The sequence below is a fragment of the Orcinus orca genome, chromosome 9 (genome assembly GCF_937001465.1).
Source record: "Orcinus orca chromosome 9, mOrcOrc1.1, whole genome shotgun sequence".
In the NCBI taxonomy this organism is placed as follows: Eukaryota; Metazoa; Chordata; class Mammalia; order Artiodactyla; family Delphinidae; genus Orcinus; species Orcinus orca.
In genome coordinates, this window is record NC_064567.1 from 29,325,223 (window position 1) to 29,352,123 (window position 26,901).

The 26,901-nt window shown below is 41.9% G+C and overlaps 1 protein-coding gene across 1 annotated transcript in view; it reads left to right on the forward strand.

Annotated features, from left to right (window-relative positions):
* The first annotated feature begins 4,157 nt into the window (after positions 1 to 4,157).
* TSPAN12 (tetraspanin 12) overlaps positions 4,158 to 26,901 on the forward strand; it is a 66,163-nt gene continuing 43,419 nt past the window's right edge. The window contains exons 1-4 of the mRNA XM_049715226.1: positions 4,158 to 4,880; positions 5,850 to 5,985; positions 20,263 to 20,345; positions 22,012 to 22,147. Of these exons, the coding sequence (XP_049571183.1) occupies positions 5,920 to 5,985; positions 20,263 to 20,345; positions 22,012 to 22,147 (285 nt within the window). The 5' untranslated portion in view covers positions 4,158 to 4,880; positions 5,850 to 5,919. The remainder of the gene's footprint in view (positions 4,881 to 5,849; positions 5,986 to 20,262; positions 20,346 to 22,011; positions 22,148 to 26,901) is intronic.

A 26,901-nucleotide genomic window follows, 5' to 3' on the forward strand; every position in this document is an offset into this window, starting at 1 on the left:
CGTGAGTTCAAAGAGGCTACTAGAAAATAGTAGTTTGCAAATTCATGTCTTCTGACCCAAATCCACTGTTCCAGTCCCAGGGCTACACTCTTCCCAGCCGTGTTTCCTTCCCTGCTCAGCTTTGAGTGTTCGGGAGATGAAGGACTCCACGGAGTCGCCGGCAGAGCAGCAGCCTCCAAAGTGCTGGCGTGATGAGTTATTGGCCCCTGTGACTCCAACTTCAAAACGCTGGCGAGGGGCAGAAGAGCCCCCAGAAGGGCACTTCTCCACACCGGCCCGCAGAACCCGCGGGACGGGCTGGGCAGAGTGGGGCACCGCTGCCAGAACCTGCTTTCTCATTCAAATGCTCATGCTCGCTCCTGGACAGTTCTCTATTCAATCATATGGTGTACAAAGGCAAATGTGGGTACAGGATGTAAGCTGATGGTATGGGATGGAAACGATGTGATCTGGGTTTTCTTAGGGTTCTTCATTGTTGCCAGGAGGTTCCTGCTTCAGTGGTTCTCTCAGGAACTAAGGGCCTTTGCTGAGTAGTGCCACAGAAATTGTTGGCTAAGAGCTGGGTTGTTTCAGCAGTGAATGCGAGAGAAGACGGCAGCACCCAGTTTTTTCTCTACCCCGCAGTTCAAACAAAAATCTGATTATTTTCTATTATCTACCCTCCTCTGTTTGGCCGTGCGCTTCAGAGAAGAGTCACTCCAGGCACAGGGAAGGCATCTTGATTGCTTTAAACCAGTCATGGCTGACCCATAGCCTTGCCAATAATCCATGCATACATCAGTATGTGACAGGGTTCTAGCTAATGAATCATAACAGATAACCTGCTGCAAAACTTCTGGGAGAGGGTTCCTTGATCATAAGGGAGAGCCATAGGTGGGAAGAGTTTCTTCCTTCTCTAGAAGAAGTGATAACTGCACGTAGTGCCTGGATTTGCACAGTTATCTTGTGAGTATGAGAAGATGTAGCCCAAGGACGTTAGTTGACACACTGTATATATCAAAAGAGCAAGCTGGAAAAAGAACTGATGTCATTGCTGACTGGATAGATTGCTATTTTTGAACACACACTGTTATGTGAAATTATATATTTACTTATATCATTATTGTAGTACTCTGAGTTGAATTTTCTAGTTTGCATAGGATTGTCAGAATTAGCAAATAAAAATGTAGGATGCACAGTTAAATTTGAATTTCAGATAAACAATGAATAATTTTTTAGTATGTGTTTGTCCAATGTTACACTTGTCCCATGTAATATTTGGGACATCCTTATGCTGAAAAGTTATTTGTTGTTGATCTGAAATGCAAACCTAAATGGGCATCCTGCATTTTATATTTGCCAACCTTAAGCTTGTAGTGAGTGAAGTCTACGTAATTCAGTGCCGAAAGGCTTTTCTCAGGTCTGACTGAGTATACTCTTTCAGAAGTAAAAGGTGAAAGCAGATTCGCCAGTCATAGTTAGAGTATACATATTTGAAATTCAGCCTCATATGCTCAAGAAGTAATAATAATTGCCGAGAATATTTTTATTCTTGAAACTTGTCAGTGCATTCCCACCAAGATTTGAAATATTATTGTAATGCAGATTAACAGTGGAAAGAGTCAGACTGATCTTAGAATCTCACTTTCTTTTCTTACTACCAGTATGGCCCTGGAGAAATCAACTCTCCGAGTCTCAGTATCCAACTGTGTCGTTATGAGGAATTAATAAGACATTTTATGAGAAGCATCTATGATGTCAGACACATAATACTTCTCAAAACATAATATTTCTCAAAACATCTTTCCTGTATTGATTGTGAAGGACCGTTGCAGGTGTACTGTAAGGGTATTATACCAAGAAGCAACAGAAATTCAGTCATCCTACCAAATACCTATGCAGCTCCTTCCCTCTGCACAGCTTGAGCAGAATGAGTGCAATAAGATGTAGACAAATGAGCTGCCTTGTGGAGTGAAGAACTTGTATTACATTACTGCTTAGCTAGCTGAGTTTTGCTCCTGACTGTAGGAATGACACACATGAGACTGCTCGTAGATAGTAGCTGCTATTGTTTTCTAAACTGAAAAGAAGAGTTTTGCCTTTTCTTGAAGGACAGGGACCCATCTTATTCTTAGTATCTTCAGCATGTGGCCACACACTCAAAGGTACACGAGTGAAGTATACATGGCCAGAGAACTGGGTTCCTACTTCACGGGCAATGAACAGACCATTCTGCCTTCCTAATGTGTTATTCTACATTCAAACTGTAATGCCCATTTTGGGATTTTTCTGTCCTACCTTTGTGCACAAAAATGTTATTCTCACAGAGAAAAATGTAGAGCCGACAGAATGACAGCTGTGATGTCAAGTCTTACTGCGCTTCTATGATCCTAGAGAAGAGAAGACTTAGAGAGGAGGGGACTAGAAGCTGCCCTCAGGGAGTTGAAGGGCTGTCATATGGGAGAAGGATTGCTCATGCTGTGGATTCCAAAAGGCAGAAGAACTAGAGTTGAGTGGTACCAGTTATAGGGAGGTATGGTCAGGTTTAAGCTATTAAAACTACCCAGTTCTGCAATGCCTCAAACGTGGTGAGGTCTCCCCTGCTGAGATGTTGATCACAGACTTTGATATACCATTCTTCAGGAATATTAGAACAGTAACTGCAGCTCTGTTTTCTTCTTAACTTCTAACATAGGAATAATCCCAGGTATCAATTCACAGGTGAGGGATTTGATCCAACTAAACCTGAAGAAACTCCTTTGCTAGTTTTAAGGCATCTGTAAAGTGTTAGTTGCAGTGGTTTTCAAACTTTGCTGCAGATTAGAATTACCCTGCAAACTTTGAAAAATCTGGATGCCCAGGCCACATCTGCAGAGATTCCAATTTAATTAGTGTGGGCTATAGCCTGAGCATTAGGATTTGTCCAAAACTCCCTAAGTGGTTCTAATATACAGCAATTTTGAGAATCACTGAACTAGTTAGAGAGTATGATTCTGGATTTTCGCTTGGGATCTGATTTAACGAGAGGTGTAAATGAGCAACTTTGAAAACTTCTCGTGGCTCTCTATTCCTCATTTACTAAAAGCGGGTGGGGGTGGTAGGAGATGTACTTCTAAAGCATCTTCCTCTAAAATTTTATTATTCTAGGGCCCTTCAAGGTTTATGACTTAAAAGGTACTTCACTGCTTTCTAGAAATAGAAGAGGATCTCTGTTCGGAGACCTGGGAATGATTTGCACTCTTTCTGTCAGTTTTAATGGCAGTCATAGACTGCCCTCAGTGTGGGGATTTTTCTATCACTTAGAGGAATGTGTGGCACCAACAGCATTCAGATGGTGGGTGGTTTCAGCAGCCCTCTGCTTGTAACTGGCGTACACCCTCATTTGAGCAGTAACTGAGGATTAAAGTGGGTTTCTTTGCTCTTCTCTCTGACTCCAGAAGATACTCTGTTGCCAGAGGTAGTGTCATTTGGTGGATGACTGGACATTTGTCTTGGTATTTGGAGTCGATGGCTTTCGTGCTCTTTAGAGCTTGCTGCCTTACACACAGCTTAGTGACTCGCTTGCCAAGACTTTTCCTCCCATAATCCAGGACACTCAAGTTCTCTTTAGGTCTTAATTTTACTTCTCTCCACATGAGAGTGTGTGTTTCTTCATCACCCTGGTCTTGTAGCAACTGACTCTAGATAGGCAGTGATGGACACAGGACTCCATTTTATTCCCCACCCCCCAAGGAAATTGAAGGAGGACTCCTATTATTAGGTTTTCTCAAAGATGTTTATATTTCAAGTAATTCACATTTGTCAGTGAAGTTTTATTTGCCACACAATGCACACAGAAGTAGTCATAGATGTGGACTATCACAAGGCATAAAACATCAAAATTCCACCATATTTTATGTCTGAAATTTCTTACTTTCAAAAGGGAAGGTACTTTTAGAAGTATAGTCTCCTACTATGAATACTTCCTGAATTTTTTGTTAAAAAAATTCAAAACCCATTACCATATATACAATTCAAGATAAATTACCCTGTTAAAGCTCAAACAATCCTATTGCGAGAAAATTTTTGAAACTTTGCGTTACTTGTGAAAGAGTTAAACATGTTCTTCCTATTCTGGCCGTCAGATCTCCACATGTCTACCCTGGGGTGTAAGTAAATGCTATTAGTGCACCATGGAAGTGGGAAAGAACTGTTTTTTTTTAAATCAGGGAGGGCAACAAAGCAATAAGAAGGAGCACAGGGCACCATGTTAGTGACAAATCGCAGGAGGTGGTTCTAGAAAGGTTGTGAAAACTAGTTTCTCATTGCAGGAATCGGGTTGGGCCACTCCTTCACCCCCCTTCTCAAACACAAATATTTTCATATAATAAAAGCCTGTTCCCTATGGTTATAACCCAGCCTCCCCTCCTCCGACACCACCATTTTTAAGGGGCTTGCTGCGCGGACTTCTCCAAAGTCCCTAGGTTTTTTCTCCCTCTGGCCCTTGTAGAGGTGAGGCGTCCCTTCGGGGGCTCACGCCGCGTGAGGGGACCAGAAACACCCATTAGGATCCAACCCGGGCAGCCGGCGGCCCGAGCATGCGCTGAGAGTTCGTGCAGCTGGCCCTGGCTGCCGCCGCTGCCTCGTCCGGACTTGGCGAGGACTTGGGAGGGACAGCGGCGCTGGGAGGTGGCTTAGCAGAGACTTTCCAGCAACTGCTGCCCAGGACTTTTTTTTTCCCCCCTTTTCCCAGGAGGCGGCGACGGCGGAGGCGGGGGGAGAGGAAGAGAAGGAAGCTTCTCCAGTTTGAGTCAATGCAGCCCTGCGGCTTTCCAGGAGGAGCGTCGCTGCCCCGATGAGCCCCCGCAGTGCGTCCCCGACTGTCCCCCGGCGGGATCGGGGCGCGGAGCCCAGCGCCGACGGTGAGTGGCCGCGCGTCTCTCGTCCTTCCTGCCCGCTGTCCCGCCAGCCCGCCGGCGGCGGCTGCCCCCGGCGCTGTGTGCTAAACTACTTAGAGTGCTGGCTTCGGGGCTCCCCGCCGCCGGCGCTTCCCCGCGCGCCCTGCCGGGGGCGCGCGCCCGGGTGGCGGGGCGGCTGACCGCGCTCGGCTTTGTGCTCCTCGGGCGGCTGGGAGAGCCGGGTCGCGGCCGGGGCCGGGGCCGGGGGAGGGGGACGTGAATGACTAACCCTGCGTCTGCACAGCTGCACCGGCCCTAATTCCCGTGCGCCCCTCCCCGCTCCCCGCCCGCCGCCCCCGGCTAATCCATCATTCCGGGGCCCAAACATCATTTCTTGTGTTCTCCCGGAGAAACCCTAGTCGCCGGGCGGAATCCCAGCTCAGCGCTGCGCCCCCTCCAGTGCCCCGCGTTCACACCCGAGCTGCGGGATGGCGAAGGGGGTGCGGAGGCGGGGGGCCCAGGAACTGTCCAAGTGAGAGGAACACTCTCACCTTCGGTGTCGCCCGCGGCGTCTGTGACATCTGCGGGGGGGTGGGGGGGACGGGAGTGTGGTTTCCAACCTTCGGGACAGTTCGGAGCAGAGCTCTTCCCGAGGAGGGGCGTGGACTGAGGGAGGTTTTAAAGAGCGTCTCATCAGAATTCAGAGGACACCGCCGCGTGTCCCCTGAGAACCCGAGTTTACTGCGCGCCTTCATTCATCCGGGGAGACAATCTTTTCTCTTCCCAGCAGGTGTTATCTGAAGCCTGTTTGGAACTTTGGGGAGTTTAGGTTACTATTATAACTTTAACAAATGATTTTCGATGAAGCGATGTCTCGAATGAACTAGGCTTCGGACCAGACCTGCACCCAGCTGACGGCTGGCAGAGGAGGGATGGGCTGGGGGTGAGGAGCGCGGTGGTGAGAAGTCCCCTGTTATCCTCCGCCCTCTGCAGATCGCTGCTGTTTTGCCCGTGGGGGTAGGATGTGGTGAAAGGATGGGGCTTCTCCCTCCCGGGGCTCACAATGGCCAGAGAAGATTCTGTGAAGTGTTTGCGCTGCCTGCTCTACGCGCTCAATCTGCTCTTTTGGGTAAGTCAAGCAGTCCACTGCACCAACAGGTGGGGACGGCTGGACTCGGTTTCCTATAGCCACCACATAATGCGCCAAAGGGCATGGCTAAGCATTAATTAATTACATGGGATCACACCCTCTATTTTTCAGAGAAGTAAATTTTGACCTTAAAATGCCTTTGATCTAGCTCAAGTTCCATTTGTAATTAGAAAAAAGAAATCCACCGCTGGATACTAGTGGCAGTAAAATTAGACTTGAAGTTAATCTGGGGATATAAATAAATGCACGTGCTTGTGCTTGTAGATAAGAAAATTTTGACACACTACTTAGGGAACTGCTTGTTTTCAGGAATTTCAGATAACTGTGCAAGCCATAAATTGTTTCCTTACGTCATCCTATAAAATCTGGTGGGGGCAGAAGTCTTACTATGTTTTTGTAGGAATTCATACCCAGATATCCTATCAAAAGACTAAGTAGATTTTTCTGGGAGATTCCATATAGTCTGAAAAGGTGGTTTCCGTGTAACTATTTCTAAATTGGCAAAGCTTTAAGGAATTTTGTGTATGCTTTTGGAAAATCCCATAACCATTTAAGGAAATAAAATACATAAAATTTAACAAGCTCATGGAAATCTTTATGCCCTGTGAGTTAGTGACTTTTTATGCATTGCACCCAGGCATAAATTTTCATTAAGTGTTATTAATAATCACATTGTTATTTACAAAACTTTTGAGGAAACTGTAAAAATTTAAACGTTGAATGTTGCTTCAGGAAGCTGTCCTGCTTAAGCAGTTAGTTTTTTTTCCCCCAAATTTGTGTTCTATTAATAATTTATATTCAAAACGTTCTGTTACAGTTTTTAATGAGTAATTTATTTATTTGGCTGACTAGCTGGCATTTACCAGCTTTTTTTTTTGTAGGGTTATGACATGTGGTCTCTAGAGAATGACATTTTGGTTGAACTACTCCTTATGGATGGCTCCATTTTAAGGTGACAAATGAAGCCTTACGTCAGGAAGTAATCTGAAAGATATCTAAACTGGCAACTTTTTTTCTCAACATGAAACTTAAAGCATTGAGTAGTTATATTCACCACTTGGAAATATAAAATACCTAACTGATCTTATTGCAGTTTTTAATTCTAAAAATGTACAAATTAAATGTACATTTAATTTAAGGTACAAACTTAATTTAATTAAGGTCATTAAATTACCTGCTTAGCTATAGGGTATTAAGATTTTGAACTTTGTTCCTTTAAAATGTGTGATAATTGTCACTTCTGTTTATTAGTTTTTCACTTTTCTACTTTATTGTTTTTAATTACAGAATCAACACATTTTTATAACTAAAAGGGGATTTAAGATGATCTGGTCGAACTTCCTTACTTTGGGAATGAGAAAACTAAGTGTAGGTTAGTGACGGGAAGCCAAAGGTCAGATGGCCCAATGGTGACAGTGCCGGGAGCAGAACTCAGCTTTCTTGCCCCTAGACGGTGCCTTTACATGGACGATTACTGTGTTCGAACCTTGGAATTACTAGGACTTTTTTTGTGCAACATAGAACAATGTTTTGGAAATTTTCTCAATAACTTGTATTATGTGTGTGTGTGGAGGGGAACCCAAATCACTTAACAAAAATATTACTCTTCTGAGTAATGACATTTGCTTAAAAATGCCTATTCCTTAAACTCCTCCAGGGCTCTTTGTGTCCCCAAAGAATGTAAAATGTTATTTCTTTGTTGTTATCCTGTACTTCAACATTCTCACTTTCTGTGTGTTCTGATTTATTAAAATTGCTTCCCCCTTTCTCCAGCCCTCCTCTTCTCCAAATATCATCTCCCCACCAACAAAATAATCCGAGTTTACTGCCTACTCAGCATCCCTCTGTATTTTTCTTTATTTTATTATTATTATTATTATTTTTTTTTGCTGTACGCGGGCCTCTCACTGTTGTGGCCTCTCCCGTTGCGGAGCACAGGCTCTGGACGCGCAGGCTCAGCGGCCATGGCTCACGGGCCCAGCCGCTCCGCGGCATGTGGGATCTTCCCGGACCGGGGCACGAACCCGTGTGCCCTGCATCGGCAGGTGGACTCTCAACCACTGCGCCACCAGGGAAGCCCTATTTTTCTTTATTTCATACAAAGATGTATTTACTCATACCTGTCCACGTATACCCATTCATGTACATTCATATAGATATTCATGACATTTTTTGTTAGGTTGTTTTTCTCATTTGGTTAGAGTTACAGGAGCGGGATTGCTATGTCAGAGGATATGTAATGATGACAACAAAATAGCTAACATTTATGTAGTTCTTACTATGTTTGCCAGGCACATTTAAGTGTCTCAGTTTCCTAGTCTGCAAAATAGGAATGGTTCCTATTTTTTAGAGTTTTTTAGAGTTGTTGGGGGATTAGACTCAATATATGTGAAGTGCTTGAACAGTGGCACTTAATAAGCGCTATCTATGTCGTAGCGGTAGCAATAGTAGCAGTAGTACCCGCAGTCGTTACTACTACTGCAATAATGATGCTCACTAATAGTTTACTGTAATAAGTAGATTACCAGGAGATGGATTGATGAGTCAAAGGAATCCTTGTAGTAGTAATGGTTATTGTTGTGATTAATACTGCTACTATTGCTACCGCTCCTCCATTCCTTTGACCCAGTAACCTGTCCTGGGAATCTATCTCCTAGAAATAGAAGCACCAATATACCTCATTATATGTACATCATATACATATAATGTTGCTGCCATCTTATGAAACTTTTAAATTTTTACCAATCTAAGAGGTTTAAAGTGTTATTTCACTGTTACTTTATTCTTTACCTCCCCCACTATCAGTGAGCTTGAGCATCACTTTATATAAACAAATTTTTATATGTTTTTTCGGTAGAGTTTTTCTCTAGAATTTTATATAATCTTTTTTTATTCTTCTGTTCTTTTAAAGCACCTGCCTTTCTTGTCTTGATTAAGGTTTCTTTTTCTTTGAGATTATTTTATACAATTAAAATATCTGTCAGGAGTTTTTTGGAATTATATGAAATGTATATGCTAACTTTGGGGACATTGGTGTTATTCTTTCAAAGTTAAAGCAATGTTTGCAGATCCTATATTTCCTTACTTGTGCCTCACACATTCCTGGGCATCCTTACACTACTCTTTCATCCAATTCTCATCTAATTCTCATCTAATTCTCATTTTCCGCCTGGAAAATGGCGGGTGGTGGTAAAGAGAAGTTACTCAGTGAAGCTCATTAACTTGCCAGTAAGTAGCAGAATAGGGATTCAAAGTCCAATTTTTTTTTTCTCTAAGTGCGGCAGAAGTTGTACTATTGGAAACGGTGCTGAATTTATTTGCAGCAGAGAAATAAACATCTTCAGTAGGAAGGGATTAGCTGTCCACCTGCTCATTCCAAGTCCCCTAGAGCAGTGCTTCTCAAACCTCCACGTGCATACAGATCACCTGGGCATCTCGTTAAAATGCAAATTCTGATTCAGTATGTCTGGGGCTGGGCCTGAGAGTCTGCATTTCTCAAAAGCCCCTCTGTGACACTGTTGCTGCTGGTCTGAGTGCCCCATCTGGAGGAGCAAGGCTTTAGTCCTTGCTTTTAGTTCTCATTGGAATTAGAAGGAGAACAAACTAGTGTGGCGTGACCTGAGCTCATCCTGAGTGTGGAGAGGGCGACTGTACTGGCCTCTAGTTTTGTGGGATTGAGATACCTGCACTCATTAACTGCAGGATCAAAAGCTGTATCCTTTTACTCTTCTCCTAGCATCTGAAATAGACTTTTTCTTATCTATTTCTACTATACTGGTACCCTCTCCCCTTCTCTACCCAGCAAAGATTTTAGGGAAAGAAAAATAAATCTTATTTGGAAAAACACTGAGGACCTATACAATTTTGTTTTTCTGTTCTGGGAGTTGAATATCAAACAGTGAATTTTTTTTTTTTCAGTAAAAACATGTATCTTGCATATTTAATTTTTTTAAGTGGGAGGTATAGACCTGTCTAAGAGGAAACAATCCACAGAATATTCAAGATCACAGATGCACTGCATTCTTTCATTGCTGTGGATCCGGTCACCTTGATTTGCCATCTGTTGAAGTGGCTCTTTCACTTGTAAAGAAGCATGATCCCGGTTCAGCTCTACTGGGGCTGGCAGACAGATACTGGACCTTCGAGGTTTGTCATAAGTTTTGTAATGGGAAAAGGCACATGAGACACAGTGCACGTGAGTAAACTGCCCTGAGAGCTCTTTGGAGACCATGATTCACATTCTGGCCACGATAGAGCAAGGAAATGGGTTATTTTTACTTCAAATGTATCACACTTTTACTTTTTAAATGCCATAGTATTTCATAAATGAAAGCTTTCCTCCATTTTAAAGACAACTTCTGTGGCTTTATGATGTGAGTGTTTGCCATTCTTAGATGATAATTTTCTGCTGTTGGAAAAATGGATACATATGGTTCTTTTTGGAAATTCTTGAAATTGGTGAACACTTAACATTCATCACGTTTGTTTATTATTTTCTAAAAGTATAATATCCCACCTGTAGTTTTAAACTCTCTTTTCTCACCAGCAGATAAGAGCCATTGTCTTTCACTTACCATTACCAAAGAGTAGCAAGAGAGAGGAACTACCCTCGACAAAATACGAAAAGAAGCTTATAAAAGAAAGCCTAAAAAGCAGACAGGAAATCTGGTGCACACTTTTGGGATATATGCAAGCTAGATGAAGAAAACAGAAGACTCAATGTTCTGTTTGTTTTTCTCCGGTTTTCTATAGTGAACCTTAGGTGTCTGACCCCCGTAGTCCCTAAAGAGATTCTGGGCAAGTGGGTATTTGCATTCACACAGCATTTATATACTCATGTTAAAATACTACTTTTTATTTTTTTATTTATTTTTTATTTTTTTTTTTGCGGTACGCAGGCCTCTCACTATTGTGGCCTCTCCCGTAGCGGAGCACAGGCTCCGGACGTGCAGGCTCAGCGGCCATGGCTCACGGGCCCAGCCGCTCCGTGGCATGTGGGATCTTCCCGGACCGGGACACGAACCTGCATCCCTTGCATCTGCAGGCAGACTCTCAACCACTGCGCCACCAGGGAAGCCCTACTACCTTTTGAATTGTTGCTCTCCACCCCCCCACAATTTTGTACTATGAAAGGCATTCCAGTTTACTTTAACTCTTCCTAAGGAATAAAGGAGAGCCCTTCGAGAAATGTTAGTGCTTTTTAAAAATAAACATTCAATAAGCTTTAGTCTCAGGGGCAAAGCTAATACACTTTTCTTAATGCGGTTGGCTCAGCTGAGCAAAGACAGGCCACTGCATGCTTCTTAAGGAAGCATTTCTAGAAGGAGAAGGGCGTGGAGGCTTCCTTGGGGCCCAGCCCTGCTGCCAACTGGACTCACAGGCCCCTCAGACGTCGTTCCCCACTCAGAACAGTCACAGGCTGGGCCATTGGGCTGCACAGAAACTATGGTGTAGAATGAGGCCTTTCACCCTTCTTTTGCCTGCATTGCCTATAGGGTGACCAGATCATTTATTGTGGAAATCAGGACAATTTTGAGAGTGAAGTTATAAGGGGTTGTCTCTATTAATAATGATGACAGGACAACAGAGGCTTAAAGTGGAACCATCCTGGTCAGAGCAGGATGTATGGTCACCCTGTCTGCAGGGCAACATGATCTATAAAAACTATTAGTCAGCACAGCTCCAAGGTGCTATTGATTTATTCATCCTTAATTAGTAGATGTTCGTGCTTAAACGATACCCACAAGGAATCTTCGGAACTTGTTTCAGCCATCATTTACAGTGCCCGTGCTTTCAGGCAAATAGTCTGATCTGTTTGCTTTTTTCTGCTGCTCCTGGCTCCCCCCCAGACCCCCAGAAGGGAAGCTGGTTGAGGTATGAACTGATTAAAAGGTGGATGGGAGCAGGCTTGGGAACTGAGACAGACATGTTCCTGGGAAGTACTTGCCTTGGGCTGCTAGCCTCCAAATTATCAAAAATTGATTTACCGGGCTTCCTTGGTGGCACAGTGGTTGAGAGTCCGCCCGCCGATGCAGGGGACACGGGTCCGTGCCCTGGTCCGGGAAGATCCCACATGCCGTGGAGTGGCTGGGACCGTGAGCCATGGCTGCTGAGCCTGCGCGTCCAGAGCCTGTTGCTCCGCAACGGGAGAGGCCACGACAGTGAGAGGCCCGCGTACCGCAAAAAAACAAAAACAAAAACAAAAAACATTGATTTACCTTTACATTTTAATAAATAATAATTGGAATCCTTTTGTTTTTAAGAAAAAAAGGGAATTTTAAAAGCATCTAGTTCAATTTTTCCATTTTCATCATGAGCGAAAAGAGTTTCTAAAAGTTTGAATTACTCGTCCAAGTTCTCTGTAGAGACAGAAATGTTACTAAGTTCCTGGTCTCTCTTCCACATTCTGCTCTTTGCTAACAGATTTGACATAAAAAGAAAAGTTTAGGTGGCTGGCTTTAGACATCTGTCCGCCTTGAGCAGAAATGATTAGTGTTACTGTCACCTTATATAAGACTATATATTATATATGCCAGACAGTTGAAGGATGTAAATGTCTATTTTTTGACTGCAACCTTACTTCCTGGAAACTATAGGTATACATTTCATAATAAATTCTGATATAGGAAACAACTTGATTCTTGTTATTTTTTTTACATGATTAAATTCAAGCAAAACCAGAATATATCTGCAACACAGCAAATTTCATTTTTATAAATATTTGTTGAGAGCTAGCATTTTCTGAACGTTTTTTGCAAGACAGAAGGTGGCAGAGGTCCTGCCAAGTAGTATATTAAATATATTTCTCTAAAGTAATCTTTGTGTTATTGTCTAAATATTTCCTTGAACTACAGATAATATTTTGCAATATTGGAGAAGATGTAAGGAGCTATAAACCTAGTTACATGTGATAACTACAGTGTCCTAATAATTTAATCATCATGAATGACAGTTGGAGAATTATTTTATTTTAATTTGGAAAGTTAGTAGAAAATACCATTATTTGTAAGGAGTCCTGAATTGGTTGCATAATTTGTCCTTCTAGATTTAATAGCATTAGGATTAGTTATTGAAGTGACCTTGTCTCAGTTTAGCTTAGTTCCTTGCTATAGCATGCACTGTATTTGTTGTTACTGTTATTATTTTCTCAACAGTAAGTAAAATCACTCTTTGAGAATTGAACTCAGCCATTTAATGCGGCTGGAAATAAGGTCATAATAAAAAGCAGTGTATTTTCAGAATTGCTTGTTTACTGTGAGATAAAGCTTTGTGTTGATATTATTTATTTCTACTGATGTTCTCTGCACAGCTACAATGCTTCGGTGACTACAGTGAAAAAAACAGCGGGGCTAAGTAGAATGCAACATTTGTAGTTTAAACGACTTTTGAGAACACTTAAGCCAGCTTCTGACCTGATATATAAATTTTTCATCATGTAATTCAGCAAGCATCTCTCTGCTGGAAAACTTCCAGTGATAGAAAGCTCAGTTCTACTTAAAGCATCTCCTAATTTTGCTAAAGTTCTCCAATAGTTAGCTTATCTGGCAAGTTGAAATCATCTTTCTTTAATTATTTTCTCATTCATTCATCTAATATGTATCAGGTCTTACTACTGGGCCTGGTACTCTACTGTGAGATGGGGCTAGAGGCAGTTGTCTGTGTCCTCTAGTGGAATGAGATGGGTGGGTAAAAATAGGAGACAGTAGATAACTGCTCTGTGAAGTCTAGACAAGAGTGTTGACTCTGGGTAAGGAGGGAGCTGGGAGGAAAACTTTACATTCTAGCTGATGTTTGAGCTGGTCTTTAAGGATAAGGTTGCTCTGCTCATGATATGGAAAGGCTGGGGCAGGATTGCATTCCAGGCAGAGGGAACTGCATGGGCAAAGCCATAGGTTTGGGAGGTCTGTGTGGTGCATATCAGAGAAGCACAAGCAGGACTTTTTTCATCCAAGGACAGAATGTGTGTGGGAAGGAGTTGGCAGGAAATAAGTTGAAGAGATAGGTCAAAGGGTGACTGAAGAGGGCCTGTGTGTCCTGCTGTAGAGTTTAAACTTATTCTCTAAGAGAGAGTTGGGGGAAGTGGAAGTGAGAGATGGGGAGGGGCCCCAAGGGGCAGCTATTAGAGCTTTATAAGCAGAATCGCTCGATCTGTGTTTTATAAAGCTAACTGAAGGGTGAATTTGAGGTGGAATCTGTGAGCTGGAGAGTTCTATTATAAGGTGATTGTAACTGCCTGGCAAGAGACTGAGGGCTTGAACTAGCCAGAATGGCAGGAAAGGGGGAGGAATTTATCAGGTGTGTTGCAGGAACAATCCGTTGGGCTTGAAAGCAATTAGATGTAGGACTGAGGAAGAGGGAGAGGTTCAGGCTGCTTGCCAAGGTGCCAGTGGATGTGACTGAAGCATTGATTATACCGTTTACCGTTTACCGACACAGGAAAAACAGTGGGAGGGACACACAGGTTTCGAGAAGAATGAAAATGAGTTCAGTTTTAGAGATGTCAAAAATAAGAATGGCTATGGAAGTCCAATAGACAGTTCTATCCAGAGCGGCCTTTCCCGTCCATTTGTTAGACCTTCAAATATCCGAAGATTACATCTATGAACTGATTTAAGAGTTGTCTCCTAAACTGAGAAAGGTTAAGTGAAAGGCCGGAAGTCAAAAGGAATAGGTAATATGTATAAGATAGTAACAGGGAATATGTGTAAGAATCCTACGCTTTTTTCATCCTGTGAATGCTCTATGAAGTTGAACTTGCTATTATAACATTTTATATAGGAGGAAACTGAAGCTTAGGAAAGATTAAATGACATACCCGAAGTCATATAGATGAAAAGGAGCAGAGCTGGAATTCAAATTCAAACCAAGCTTTTTTGTTTTTGCGGTACGCGGGCCTCCCACTGCTGCGGCCTCTCCGGCTGCGGAGCACAGGCTCCGGACGCGCAGGCTCAGCGGCCATGGCCCACGGGCCCAGTCGCTCCGCGGCATGTGGGATCCTCCCGGACCGGGGCACGAACTCGCGTCCCCCGCATCGGCAGGCGGACTCCCAACCACTGCGCTACCAGGGAAGCCCAAACCAAGGCTTTTTGATACAATGGCTTCTTATGGTCATTGTGGTCAAGACCATATGCCTCACGATGACCTCTAAGACCGTGTGCTCTGACCCCTGCCTGGCTTTCCATTCTTGCTCCCTGCCGGTTTCCCTTCCTTGCCCATATCATGCTGCCTTCCACCCCGGGACCTTTGCTGTTCTTTCTGACTGGAATGTTCTTTTCAACCTCCCTTTCCCTAATGAACTTGATAATTATCTTTCAGATCTTAGCTGTCTGGAGAAGTCCCCTTGACCCCATGGAATAGGTCAGTCACCCCAAAAGGATTTTTTTTTTAATATATATATATATATATTTTTAATTTATTTACTTATTTGGCTGAGCTGGGTCTTAGTTGCAGCACACAGGGTCTTCATGGCACGTGTGGGATCTTCGTTGTGGCATGTGGGATCTTTTAGTTGCGTCATAAGGGATCTAGTTCCCTGACCAGGGATAGAACCTGGGCCCCCTGCAATGGGAGCGTGGAGTCTTAGCCACTGGACCACCAGGGAAGTCCCCCAAAAGAAGTTCTTACAGCAACTTGTATTATTCCTTCCTAGTACTTATTACAGTTTGCAGTTACACATTTGTGTCTCTGATGAGTTGACTAACACTTGACTAACACGTGATCTCTTCACTTAGTAAATTTCATCATAGAATTGAGCTGGTGCCTGTCATTGCCGATCAGTATATATCTCTAGCACATTGCACAGTACCTGACAAAGAGCAGCTGATCGATACATATTTTTTTGAAAGAAAGAATAACTTCAGAACCCATGCTCTTAACTGTTCTACAGTACTAGAAATGTTTTGGAATATGCCGTTTTAAAAAAATGACATTTTTGTTATGAATGGAAGTACTGTGTATATAATGACAACCGCTGATACTATATCATGCAAAATGAAGAATCTGATAATTTATTGATAGCTGTCTTAGAGCTATGATATTGAAAATTGGCTAAACAGCCTGTGAGAAATTAAAGGATGGAGAAATCACGATCAGTTATTATTTCGAAGAATGATAAAGAGAGGGGAGAATTATTTATAACTGCAAAAGAATTAAGGTAATTAAATAAAATAGCACATTAGTAGACTTTCCCGTTCCCCTGAAACATATAAGGTATTTGAAGACCCACATATAGCCAAGTAGAGGGAGACCACTTAGCTGCAGATTTAATCAAGCAGTCCATGGTCCCCTGCTAGCCCTGTGTGTTGTAATAGGTACTGTGATTATTGAGGTTTGGTAAGATCGACAGATCAGGAGACAGCTGCCATTGAAAAGACAGTCCGTTACACTCACAGCTCCTAAGAGATAGAGTACAGGTCTCCTCATGGTGGGGTCCATTGCGAGGCAGGGAGAGAGGGAGACTGAGCAAGTGCTTTCATTGGGGCTTCTTCAAGGAGGAACTGGCAAGGCAGGATAAGTAGGTTTTGGCTAGTTTGAATAATTTCAGCAGCCTCTGTTCCTAGTTGTCTGGCATCTGGACCTTGCGGTGATTCGGGCATGTGTAGAGCGGCCTGGAATGAGAGAGCTCAATAAAGGGGTGGTTGGGAGTGTGGGCTCCGGATTGGTTGGTTTGTATTTGAAAATGAAAACTGTGGGCCCTGAAGAAGGACTTCTCACAAGGGCGGGTGGAAGGTGGCCAAGGCAAGGTGACTCAGGCATATTATCAGTTTGTCCAGACCAAGGTGTGTCCAGCATACACATGTAGAACAGATGTTAAAGCGTCAAGTTTACAGAAGCTGGAAGCATGTTTAATACACTGTGGCTGATCCACTGGGTAACTTTTATGAGGTTTACAATCTGTTCTTCATTCCCAACAGGAATGAGGATAGTAATAAGTGGCCTAATGCTCCTCTGAACTGTGATTCCAGGGTTCTTAACCTGTTTTAAGCCATTGAGCCCTGAGCCCTCGTTCAGCAAAGAAAGTAGTTCAGACATTCAGACTGAGACTGACCCCTACAGAGGACCTCCCCCTGCAACCCCACCCCTCCCTTGTTTTAAGGAACCCTGCATGCTATGCAGGTGCATCTCCTTGCTGTTTGGGGAATATAAGGCTCGTTTGTAAACTTGGAAGGCATTTAGTGACTAACCCTGAAGCTTCAAAGATGAAGGCCTAGATTTGAATCCAGCCCTGCCGTTTAGAATCTGCAAGACCTTGAACAGGTTACTTCACTTTTCCGTGCTTCATGTCACGTTTTACAGTCTGTCATTATCTGGTTTACGTATTTATTCCTTGTGTTCTGTAAGAAGCCCCACAAAGGCTGACATCTTGCTTCTTTTATGCATTGTTGGGTCTGTGGCTCTAGCACAGACAGTACAAGGCAGATGGTTGGGGCTGAGTAAATACAGTAGTTCCCCTTATCCTCGGTTTCACTTTCTGTAGTTTCAGTTACCCACGGTCAACAGTGTTCCAAAAATATAAAATGGAAAATTCCAGAAATCAACAATTCGTAAGTTTTATATTGTGTGCAGTTCTGAGAAGCGTGATGAAATCTCCTACTGTCAGGCCCAGGATGTGAATCATCCCTTTGTCCACTGTATCCAAGGTGTAGATGCTACCTGCCCATTATTATAGAAAAAAACATTAGTATATATAGGGTTTGGTACTCTCTAAGGTTTCAGGCATCCAGTGGGGTTCTTGGAAAATATCCCCCTCGGATAAGGCGGGGATCTACTGTATTTGCAACTGGATGAAGGATGCGTGAATTCACTAGCTGCTTTTCCAGGCAGGTGGAGCTCCACGTGCTCTGCTGACCTAGGAGCCCTTATCCAGAAAGCATGTTTACAGCCACTCCTTGAGTCAGTAAAGACTCATTCCTATCTTGTATGTTCATTATTTCAGCATTTACAGAAAACCTGTAACGTAATGGTAATCAATGTTCATCAAGATGCCAGAAATTATTAAAAATCAAATTAAGCTGAAATTCATTATACTGCACTTAAGAAGATAAGTATAAGGCACATTTGAGAAAAATTTCCATCAAAATAGGAAAGGCCTTCAGAACTTAGGGTTAACCTTCAGCTTTTAGAAAAGCCTCCCAGGAAGACTCATTTTGAATGTGTTCTAGATAGTTGCTGTTTAAAAAAAAAAATCTTTTTTTTAAAATTATGGACAATTAAAAACATACAGAAGTAGAAAGCACAGTATAATTAATCCCCAGTTACCAACACAGCCTCCACTTCTCACTTCATCCCCATGCATCGTGATTGTTTATTAAACCATTCAGCATGTATCTGTAAAAGGTAAGGATTCTTAAAAAAAAATACTATTGTCATATCTAAAATAATAAACAATAATTTATTTTATGATGTCAATATTTTTTATTTTATTTATTTTTTTATACAGCAAGTTCTTATTAGTTATCTATTTTATACATATTAGTGTATATATGTCAATCCCAATCTCCCAATTCATTCCACCAGCCCCTCCCCTCCGCTTTCCCCCTTTGGTGTCCATATGTTTGTTCTCAACATCTGTGTCTCTATTTCTGCCTTGCAAACCGGTTCATCTGTACCATTTTTCTAGATTCCACATATATGCGTTAATATATGATATTTGTTTTTCTCTTTCTGACTTACTTCACTCTGTATGACAGTCTCTAGGTCCATCCACATCTCTACAAATGACCCATTTTTGTTCCTTTTTATGGTTGAGTAATATTCCATTGTAGATATGTACCACATCTTCTTTATCCATTCGTCTGTCAATGGGCATTTAGGCTGCTTCCATGACCTGGCTATTGTAAATATTTTCAAATATCCAATATCACCAGTCTTCTCATAAATGGCTCTTTGTGGTTGGTTCATTTAAATCAGGATCCAAACCAAGATCCTGACATTGCCTTGGACAATCTCTGAAATCTCTTTTAATTTATAACAGTTTCTCCTTCCTTCTTTTTGTTCCACCTGCCAGCTTTTTAAATTGAAGAAACCAGATCATTTGTTCTGTAAAATTTCTTATATTCTTGATTTTGTTGATTGCATCTGCACGGTGACATTTAACAAGTTTAAATCTGTTCCCTGTATTTCCTATAAACTGATAGAGCTGGAGGCTTGATTAGATTCAGGTTTGACTTTTTGGTTAAATTAACCTCAAAGGTATCTCTGAGTACTTCTGATTGCATCATATTGGGGACATTATTATATCCAGTTGCCTCTTTTTATGATACTAAGATTGATCAGGGCATCTGGTATTTTATCTCTCCATTCTAAAAGTCCCCATCAGCCTTTCACACTTAATGCAGTAGTTCTCTGCCCTTACTACCCATTAGAATATCTGTGGAGCCTTTATCCACTTTTGATGCCCAGACTCCACTTCCAAGAATTGATTCAGGGTGGATCTGGGCTCAGTAATTTTTTTAAGAGTCCTGGTTGATTCTGATGTACAGACGGGACTGAAAGCCACTGACTTGATAATTTTGGCAGTCGTTGAGGATCTTTGCCAAGACAGCCATTATTTCAGAAAAGATTATCCAATAGTGACATTCTGTCATGCTTTCTGTACTTATTAGCAGACATTCTTCCATTAAAAACTTTCATTAAGTCTTTGGTTCTTTTCTTTAGTTCGTATAGGAAAGATTGGATAAATATTGGATTCTTATCAGTTTTCTGCATAATGAGTTGAATATCCAACATCCTCCAAAGCTGGCTAATGAGTTTTGTTTAACGATTATTGTGAATTCATAGATTTTAGCATATTGGATGTTTTAAACCGTTGCATTTATTATTATTATTATGACTATTATTTTCATGCTCAAATTTCTAACTTTAGCCAGTGGAAGTCCTTTGAAGTTAGCTCCTGTGACGTTTCTGGACAACATCAGTAGTATTTGATTGCTCCCTTGCTTTTACATATGACGTGTTTTAGGCTTATGTTGTACATTGGATAATTTAGTTGTTCTGTACAATTCCTGTCCTGAACTACCGTATCTAATAGTTCCACTATCTGTATACTGTTTAGTGACATTCTATTTAGTAGCTATGACATGATTACAAAACAGAATGGCAGATATTTATAGTAATAGTAAATTTCAACAGGTGGTAAATGGTAATTAGGAAAAAACATAATGATTATGTAAATAAAATCCTTAATTTTTTATTATGAGTCCTGCAGAGCATGGTGCATAAATCCTTCGTCACCAGTTTGTATTTTTTCCCCCCCAGTTAATGTCCATCAGCGTGTTGGCAGTTTCCGCTTGGATGAGGGACTACCTAAATAATGTTCTGACTTTAACTGCAGAAACAAGGTAGGCTTTATGATTAATGATTGATTTCTAGGGCTTCCCTGGTGGCGCAGCGGTTGAGAGTCCGCCTGCCGATGCAGGGGACACGGGTTCGTGCCCCGGTCTGGGAAAATCCCACATGCCGCGGAGCGACTGGGCCTGTGAGCCATGGCTGCTGAGCCTGCGCGTCCGGAGCCTGTGCTCCGCAATGGGAGAGGCCACAAGAGTGAGAGGCCTGCGTACCGCAGAAAAAAAAAAAAAAGATTGATTTCTTTCATCAGGGTTTCCTCAGACACTAGTTTCTAAGTAACATTGCCCTAGGGTGTTTAGACGGTAGTGCTCATCCACGATCGTTTGGACAGTTTTTCCTGCCCATGGCAACACTTGCATTTTCCAGCATATCATTAAGGTGTGCCACTGGTTCTGGAGGACACTTCTGGTTATGGTAATACCACTTGCCTGTCCTTCTGACAGTGTGCCAGCCGTGTCATATTTGTGTATAAAGGACGACACAGCTACTTTTCCTTAAGAAAATGATCGCCAACTTCTTCTTGCCTTCATATTCCTGAGCTAATGAAAACCAAACCCCAAATGTCATTTTCTTACCCAGTTTCAAGGATTGACCCACTAACATCTCAAGGGGCAAATTACTTAACTTCTCTGAGCCTCAGTTTCTTCATTTCTGAATGGGGATTGTATTAAATGCCACTCTGAATTTTCCTAAGGATTAACTGAGATACATTTCTATAAAGTCCTTAACACGATGGAGCTTAATAAGCACTTTGTAACGGTCGTTTTTTGTTATCTTAATTATTACTCGTACTGTTATGGCTCTAGTTAATAATTTTTTCACAGTCTTAGCAGAAAGCATTTCCCTCCCTTCCTTTTAATTCAGACCAATTTCCCTTCCATAGCAGTGTTTCACATCTTTGGGAAAGGTCATTTGTTGGGGAGAAAGTGCACACTGCATATGGAGTCCCAGACCAGAGAAGAGTAGGGAGAGTCTTCTCAGTTAAGAAATGTTGAAAAGGGTTTCCCTGGTGGTGCGGTGGTTAAGAATCTGCCTGCCAGTGCAGGGTCACGGGTTCGAGCCCTGGTCCAGGAAGATCCCACATGCCACGGAGCAACTAAGCCTGTGTGCCGCAACTACTGAAGCCTGCACGCCTGGAGCCCGTGCTCCACAACAAGAGAAGCCACCAAAATGAGAAGCCACCAAATGAGAAGCCACCAAAATGAGAAGCCCGTGCACCGCAACGAAGAGTAGTCCCTGTTCGCCGCAACTAGAGAAAGCCCGTGCGCAACAACAAAGACCCAATGCAGCCAAAAATAAATAAATACATTTATAAACAGAAAAAGAAATAGTGAAAAGTCTCATGTGGTTTCCTCAGGTTAAGGCTTCAGAGCTAATATTAGATCGACTTTTTACTGACAACCCCTATCTTATATTTTAAATGAGCTGAGGTAGGAAGGCTACCACTTGTATAAAAAACTAAACCAAACAAGACAAAAAATAAAACAAGCAAGCAAATTGGTGATTGTTCAGTGATTCTGAAATAGAAATCCAGTCTTCAGCTTTGAGGCATGATGATTTAAAGGATTATTAACACAAGTCAGTTGTGTCTTGTACTATGTCTTGGGTGCATTTTGGTTATATTTTATTTATAATATGACATTATTGTTCTTCTTTCAGGGTAGAGGAGGCTGTCATCTTGACTTATTTTCCTGTGGTTCATCCGGTCATGATTGCTGTTTGCTGTTTCCTGATCATCGTGGGGATGTTAGGATACTGTGGAACAGTAAAAAGAAATCTCTTGCTTCTTGCATGGGTACGGTGTTTATATCTATTCTTTATTGTGGTTAAAAAGACCAACCAGTAATGTATAATTGGTTCATCAGTGCACAAGATTACATGCTTAGGGAACTGTGATAGCGGTTCCCTAATCTGTGCTCATTGTTCAACATCCTGTGAGAAGGGAAGTGTTCTTTCCATGAGAGACGATTTCAGTACAAGTATTTGCTGTACTCAGAAGATGAGGTGAGGAAATATGTACACTCTTTATTTCACTCAGGCCATGTGTTGACATTTTCATCTGAAAGTACGAATTTTTTCTAGTGTCACGGACCTTATTACCACTCCAACAGCCCCCTCGGGACTAGAACTGAGATGTCATAATGGAACTCTCTTTCTTTCTCTCTTTTCTTGTTTTAAGCAAACCCACCACTTAAACCCATGTGGAAATTCAGGTGGTGAGGTAGCAAACAGACATCATAATCCCGGCACTGCCTTTACATAGGTTAGTGGATATGAGTCTCAGTTTCTATAGTTTTAGTGTTTTGTTTTTTAAAAAATTCTGGAACAGTTGGACTAAATTACTTCTTAAATTCCCTTCAGCACTCAAGCTCTATGATTCCAAAATCTATGATTATGCCTTTAATTCAAAAATTAGCAAACCCTCTTTTAACATTAAAAACTTGAGTCAATTAAAAATACAGTTTACAGATAGAGTTTTGAAGCTCATTGATTGTATAAAATATTATATGTTAACGGCCCCAGGGGGTTGAGGCTGCTAACATGTAATTGCAGACATATCAGATTCCTAAAAAGTAATTCATTGAGTATATTCCTTTCTTTGCCGTAGTTCTCAATGGTATCTGTGCACTCATTTCTTGTAGGGAACTTAAAAAAAGGTGTTTTTATGGTGTGCTGATAAGCTGGATATCTGAGCAGAAAAAAAGCCCTGATCTGTAGCATTTGAAGATTTCTGTGATGTAAATACTCCCAGCATGGTCGATTTCAGGCTACCAACTTGCCACTACTGAATGCAGAGCTGGGGAGAGATGAGCACAGATTGGCTCTCAGGAGACAGCTCCCGCACGCCAGGGCTTGACTAGCTCCCATCCCAAGCCCATTAAAACAGACTCTTAGTGTGAAGCTGAACTAAAGCTTTGCATTTCACAAGAACAACCTGTGTTAATGTATTACTTGGCTTCGTGGAGGATAACTCTTTAGGTCCATGATTGGAAAACAGAAAATGCTGCAGAGAAAGGGGACATGCCCATTGCCTTACTTCTGTTCACTTTGGTATACAATGCTTTTGACTGTATTTTATTTATAATATGTCATTAATTTTCTTCTCTCAGGGGAGAGGAGGTGGAAGGGTTTGGAACCTATGTTGCAATTCAAGAAATTTGGACAATAATTTAAACAAACTAAAGTACTTACTTTATATGAGACTTACAGTTTAAGGGATGGATAAGGTATTGAAACTCAAAAAAAAAATCTCAGAATGCTTTTTTAAAACCACAATCTTTCAACGATGTCCTATGTATACAACCAATTTAAATATAGCTGCTGTTCTTCTTCCTCCCAACTGGTATGATTCTGGATGGTCCCTGGACTGTGGAGGTGGGGTGGGGTAGCATAGCGTATTTCATGGAACTTCAAAGATTTTTAGGAACATATTTTGAAAACCATTTACGCATTCCATTAGATTGCTTGAGTGCAAGTAAAACAATTTGACAAATAACGAGGTAATTTGGGCTCTCCTTGGGGCAGGATGAGTCATAGAGACTTGTGCATGGGAGCTAGTTTGTGATGTTGGAAAGAACCTTATGCTGCACAGGTGACATGGAGGACTGAGGTTCTAAGGGCCAGAAACTTGTTCATTCATTCATTCTTCAAACATTTATGGAGAATATAGGCACTATTAGCCTTTGCCATCAGACCAGTGTATACACCGTGGATAGGCAATTTCACTACTGTCTGACAAGACCTCTAATAAGATTTACTCTGAGTACTGAGGCTAGAGAAGAGCTCCAAGCTCCGTCCCAAGGGGTCAGCCTCTCCTCCAGGAGAATGACTGGCATAGATGGATACTGCTTTATCCCATCCCGCCCCTTTTGGTGGATGTACTCTTTTCCGCAAAGCAGCTTTTGGTGCATCGCTGTTCCACGTGTCCCTGGCTGCCGTCAGCTCTTGGTTTTCCTTCTCGTTGACTCTCTGTGGCAGTTTGTTCCCCATTCCCATTGGGCTGCCTGTCTCCTCTTAGCAAGTTCCTAGATGTTACTCTGTCTAAACCCAGCACAGCCTTTCCTTTGCTTGAAGAATGATTTGTGGTCTCAGCTCCCAATTACCTGTTGCTCGTAACTGATCTGCATCTGATCTGCTTCTCAGGCAGTTTTTTCTCTGCCTTTCTTTCCATAGCCTCCTTCTCTAAACAGTTGTCAAATCCTGTAGGTTCTAGTTTTACAATCTCGGGATCCCGTCCCTTCTTTTCTTATTTGGAATGCCCAGGTTCAGGCTCTCCTGACTTTTTTTTTTTTCCTTAATTTATTTTACTTATCTTTAAATTTTTGGCTACGTTGAGTCTTCGTTGCTGCGCACAGGGTTTCTCTAGTTGCCGTGAGCGGGGGCTACTCTTCATTGCAGTGCGCAAGGTTCTCATCGCGGTGGCTTCTCTTGTTGCGGAGCACGGGCTCTAGGTGCGCGGGCTTCAGAAGTTATGGCTCGCGGGCTCCAGAGCGCAGGCTCAGTAGTTGTTACACACGGGCTTAGTTGCTCTGCGGCATGTGGGATCTTCCTGGACCAGGGATTGAACCCGTGTCCCCGGCACTGGCAGGCGGATTCTTAACCATTGTGCCACCAGAGAGGTCCCTCTCCTGACTTCTTGCTGAAACAGTGCAGAGCCCCCTAACTAAACTTCCTGCCTCTGTTGTCTCCTAATTTACCCCAAACCAGTGCTGCCGGTTAATACAATGCAGCAGCGATCACATTACTCCTCTGTTCCAAAACCTTGAAAGACTTCTGGTTGGGTAATGAAGTGTTTAGAGACACTTCAATCTTGTGTCAAGCTCTTCTGCAATCAAACCTTCATCTGCCATTTTTAGCTTTCTTACCTACTTCATTTTCTGACTGTTCTTTCCTGCTCTTACTCCTGCTGTCCCTTAGCTGGGAATTTCTTCTTAATGCTTTTGTTTCAGTACTACCAGCCCATTACAATTTGCCTGAAATACTACCTCCTGAAATTGTAATAATGACAAAGATGATGATGATAATCAAAGTAGTTAACATTTCTCATGTGTTGACAAACTGTAATGCTTTCAGACTCGTAGAGGTTTAAATGAAATTTTTATATGAAGGGCTTTACATTAATTAATCAATTTTGAGATAGATACTATAATTATTCCCATAATATAGATGAGGAAAGGAAGCACAGGTTGGCTCAGTGATTTGCCTGTTTGCATAGCTAGTAAATGGAGTATATGGTATTCAGATCATCACAGTCTAGTTCGAACAACATGTTTGCAACAACTTCACTATTTTACTCTGTAATTGCTGCCTTTTCTTAAATGCTTAAGTATCTTAGTGTTATTTAATTATTAATACTTAGTATATCTTAAGGATTAGGCATCTCACATTGTATAAAACATTTTCCCTATGATCTTTCATTTTAAACTCAACAACAATCATCTAAGAGAGATGATTACAAATGAGGTTCAGAGAGGTTCAGTAATATGTCCAAGGTCACTCAGCACTAGCAGGTAAAGCTTTGATTCAGACCTCTGTGTTTCTGACTGCCAAGCCCATTCTCATTGGGCCTTTACCGATGTCTCCAACAGACATGTCTCAACTTTTGAAGTCCAGTGCATTTCTCCTATTATAAATTTCCCTTTTTTTATAACCAGCCCAAACTGCCGGACTACAAACAACTTGATAATATGAACCATTCATCTTGCCTATTGCTTTAATAACTTTTTATGAAATCGAGTAATAGACAGGAAATTAGAACAGTGTGAGTCGAAGTGGCCAGCACATCAGATAGGGAGGATGGTGTCTGGAAGGCAGTGAAGAGGGTGAGATTTTAAGGGAGGAGCCTGGCTGTTACATAGGTTTTGACAACAGTGGCCTGTTAAAGGGGTGAGCACTAACGCAGGATATGACAGGATGTCAGGTCTTTGGCAAATGTTTGCAACGAAACTCACATGATTTCTTCCTTTATGTCCTTTAGCTTTTTTTTTTGTGGTATGCGGGCCTCTTATCCTTTAGCTTTTTATCCTAATTTTTTTTTTTTAATTAGGAGGTTCCTTAATTTTGGATACAAATGTTTAAATAAGCCCAATGCATTCAATCCAACTTGTCCATTTCCTTGTACTCAAAATCGCGCTTCACTTTTAAGACCTGTAAACCAGATTAGAGAAGAAAGCTTTTTTTAAAAAAAAAAAAAAAAAAAGACCACCAGTATCTCTGAGAGCTGCCACAGCTCTTGAATGATTACTAAGAAAAGGTCTGGCAACTGGGCTATGGTGCTGTTTAAGCAAAAGTCAAAATGCCATTATTCATCAGACTGATCAAGAAAAAGTGAGAGAGGCTCAAAACAGATCTTTATAACTGACCTGCCTTCCCACGCTCACCCCTCCAACAAAACAACTGCAGGCTAAGAGACCACCTGTAGGAAAACATTTCTGGTGAACCTTGGTCACGAAGTCGACCCTTTTATTGAATTATAGATGCAGATTGCTAAAACACCCTAATTTAAGTTTCCTAAATAAACTACAGGACATCCAATAAAACTTGTATTTC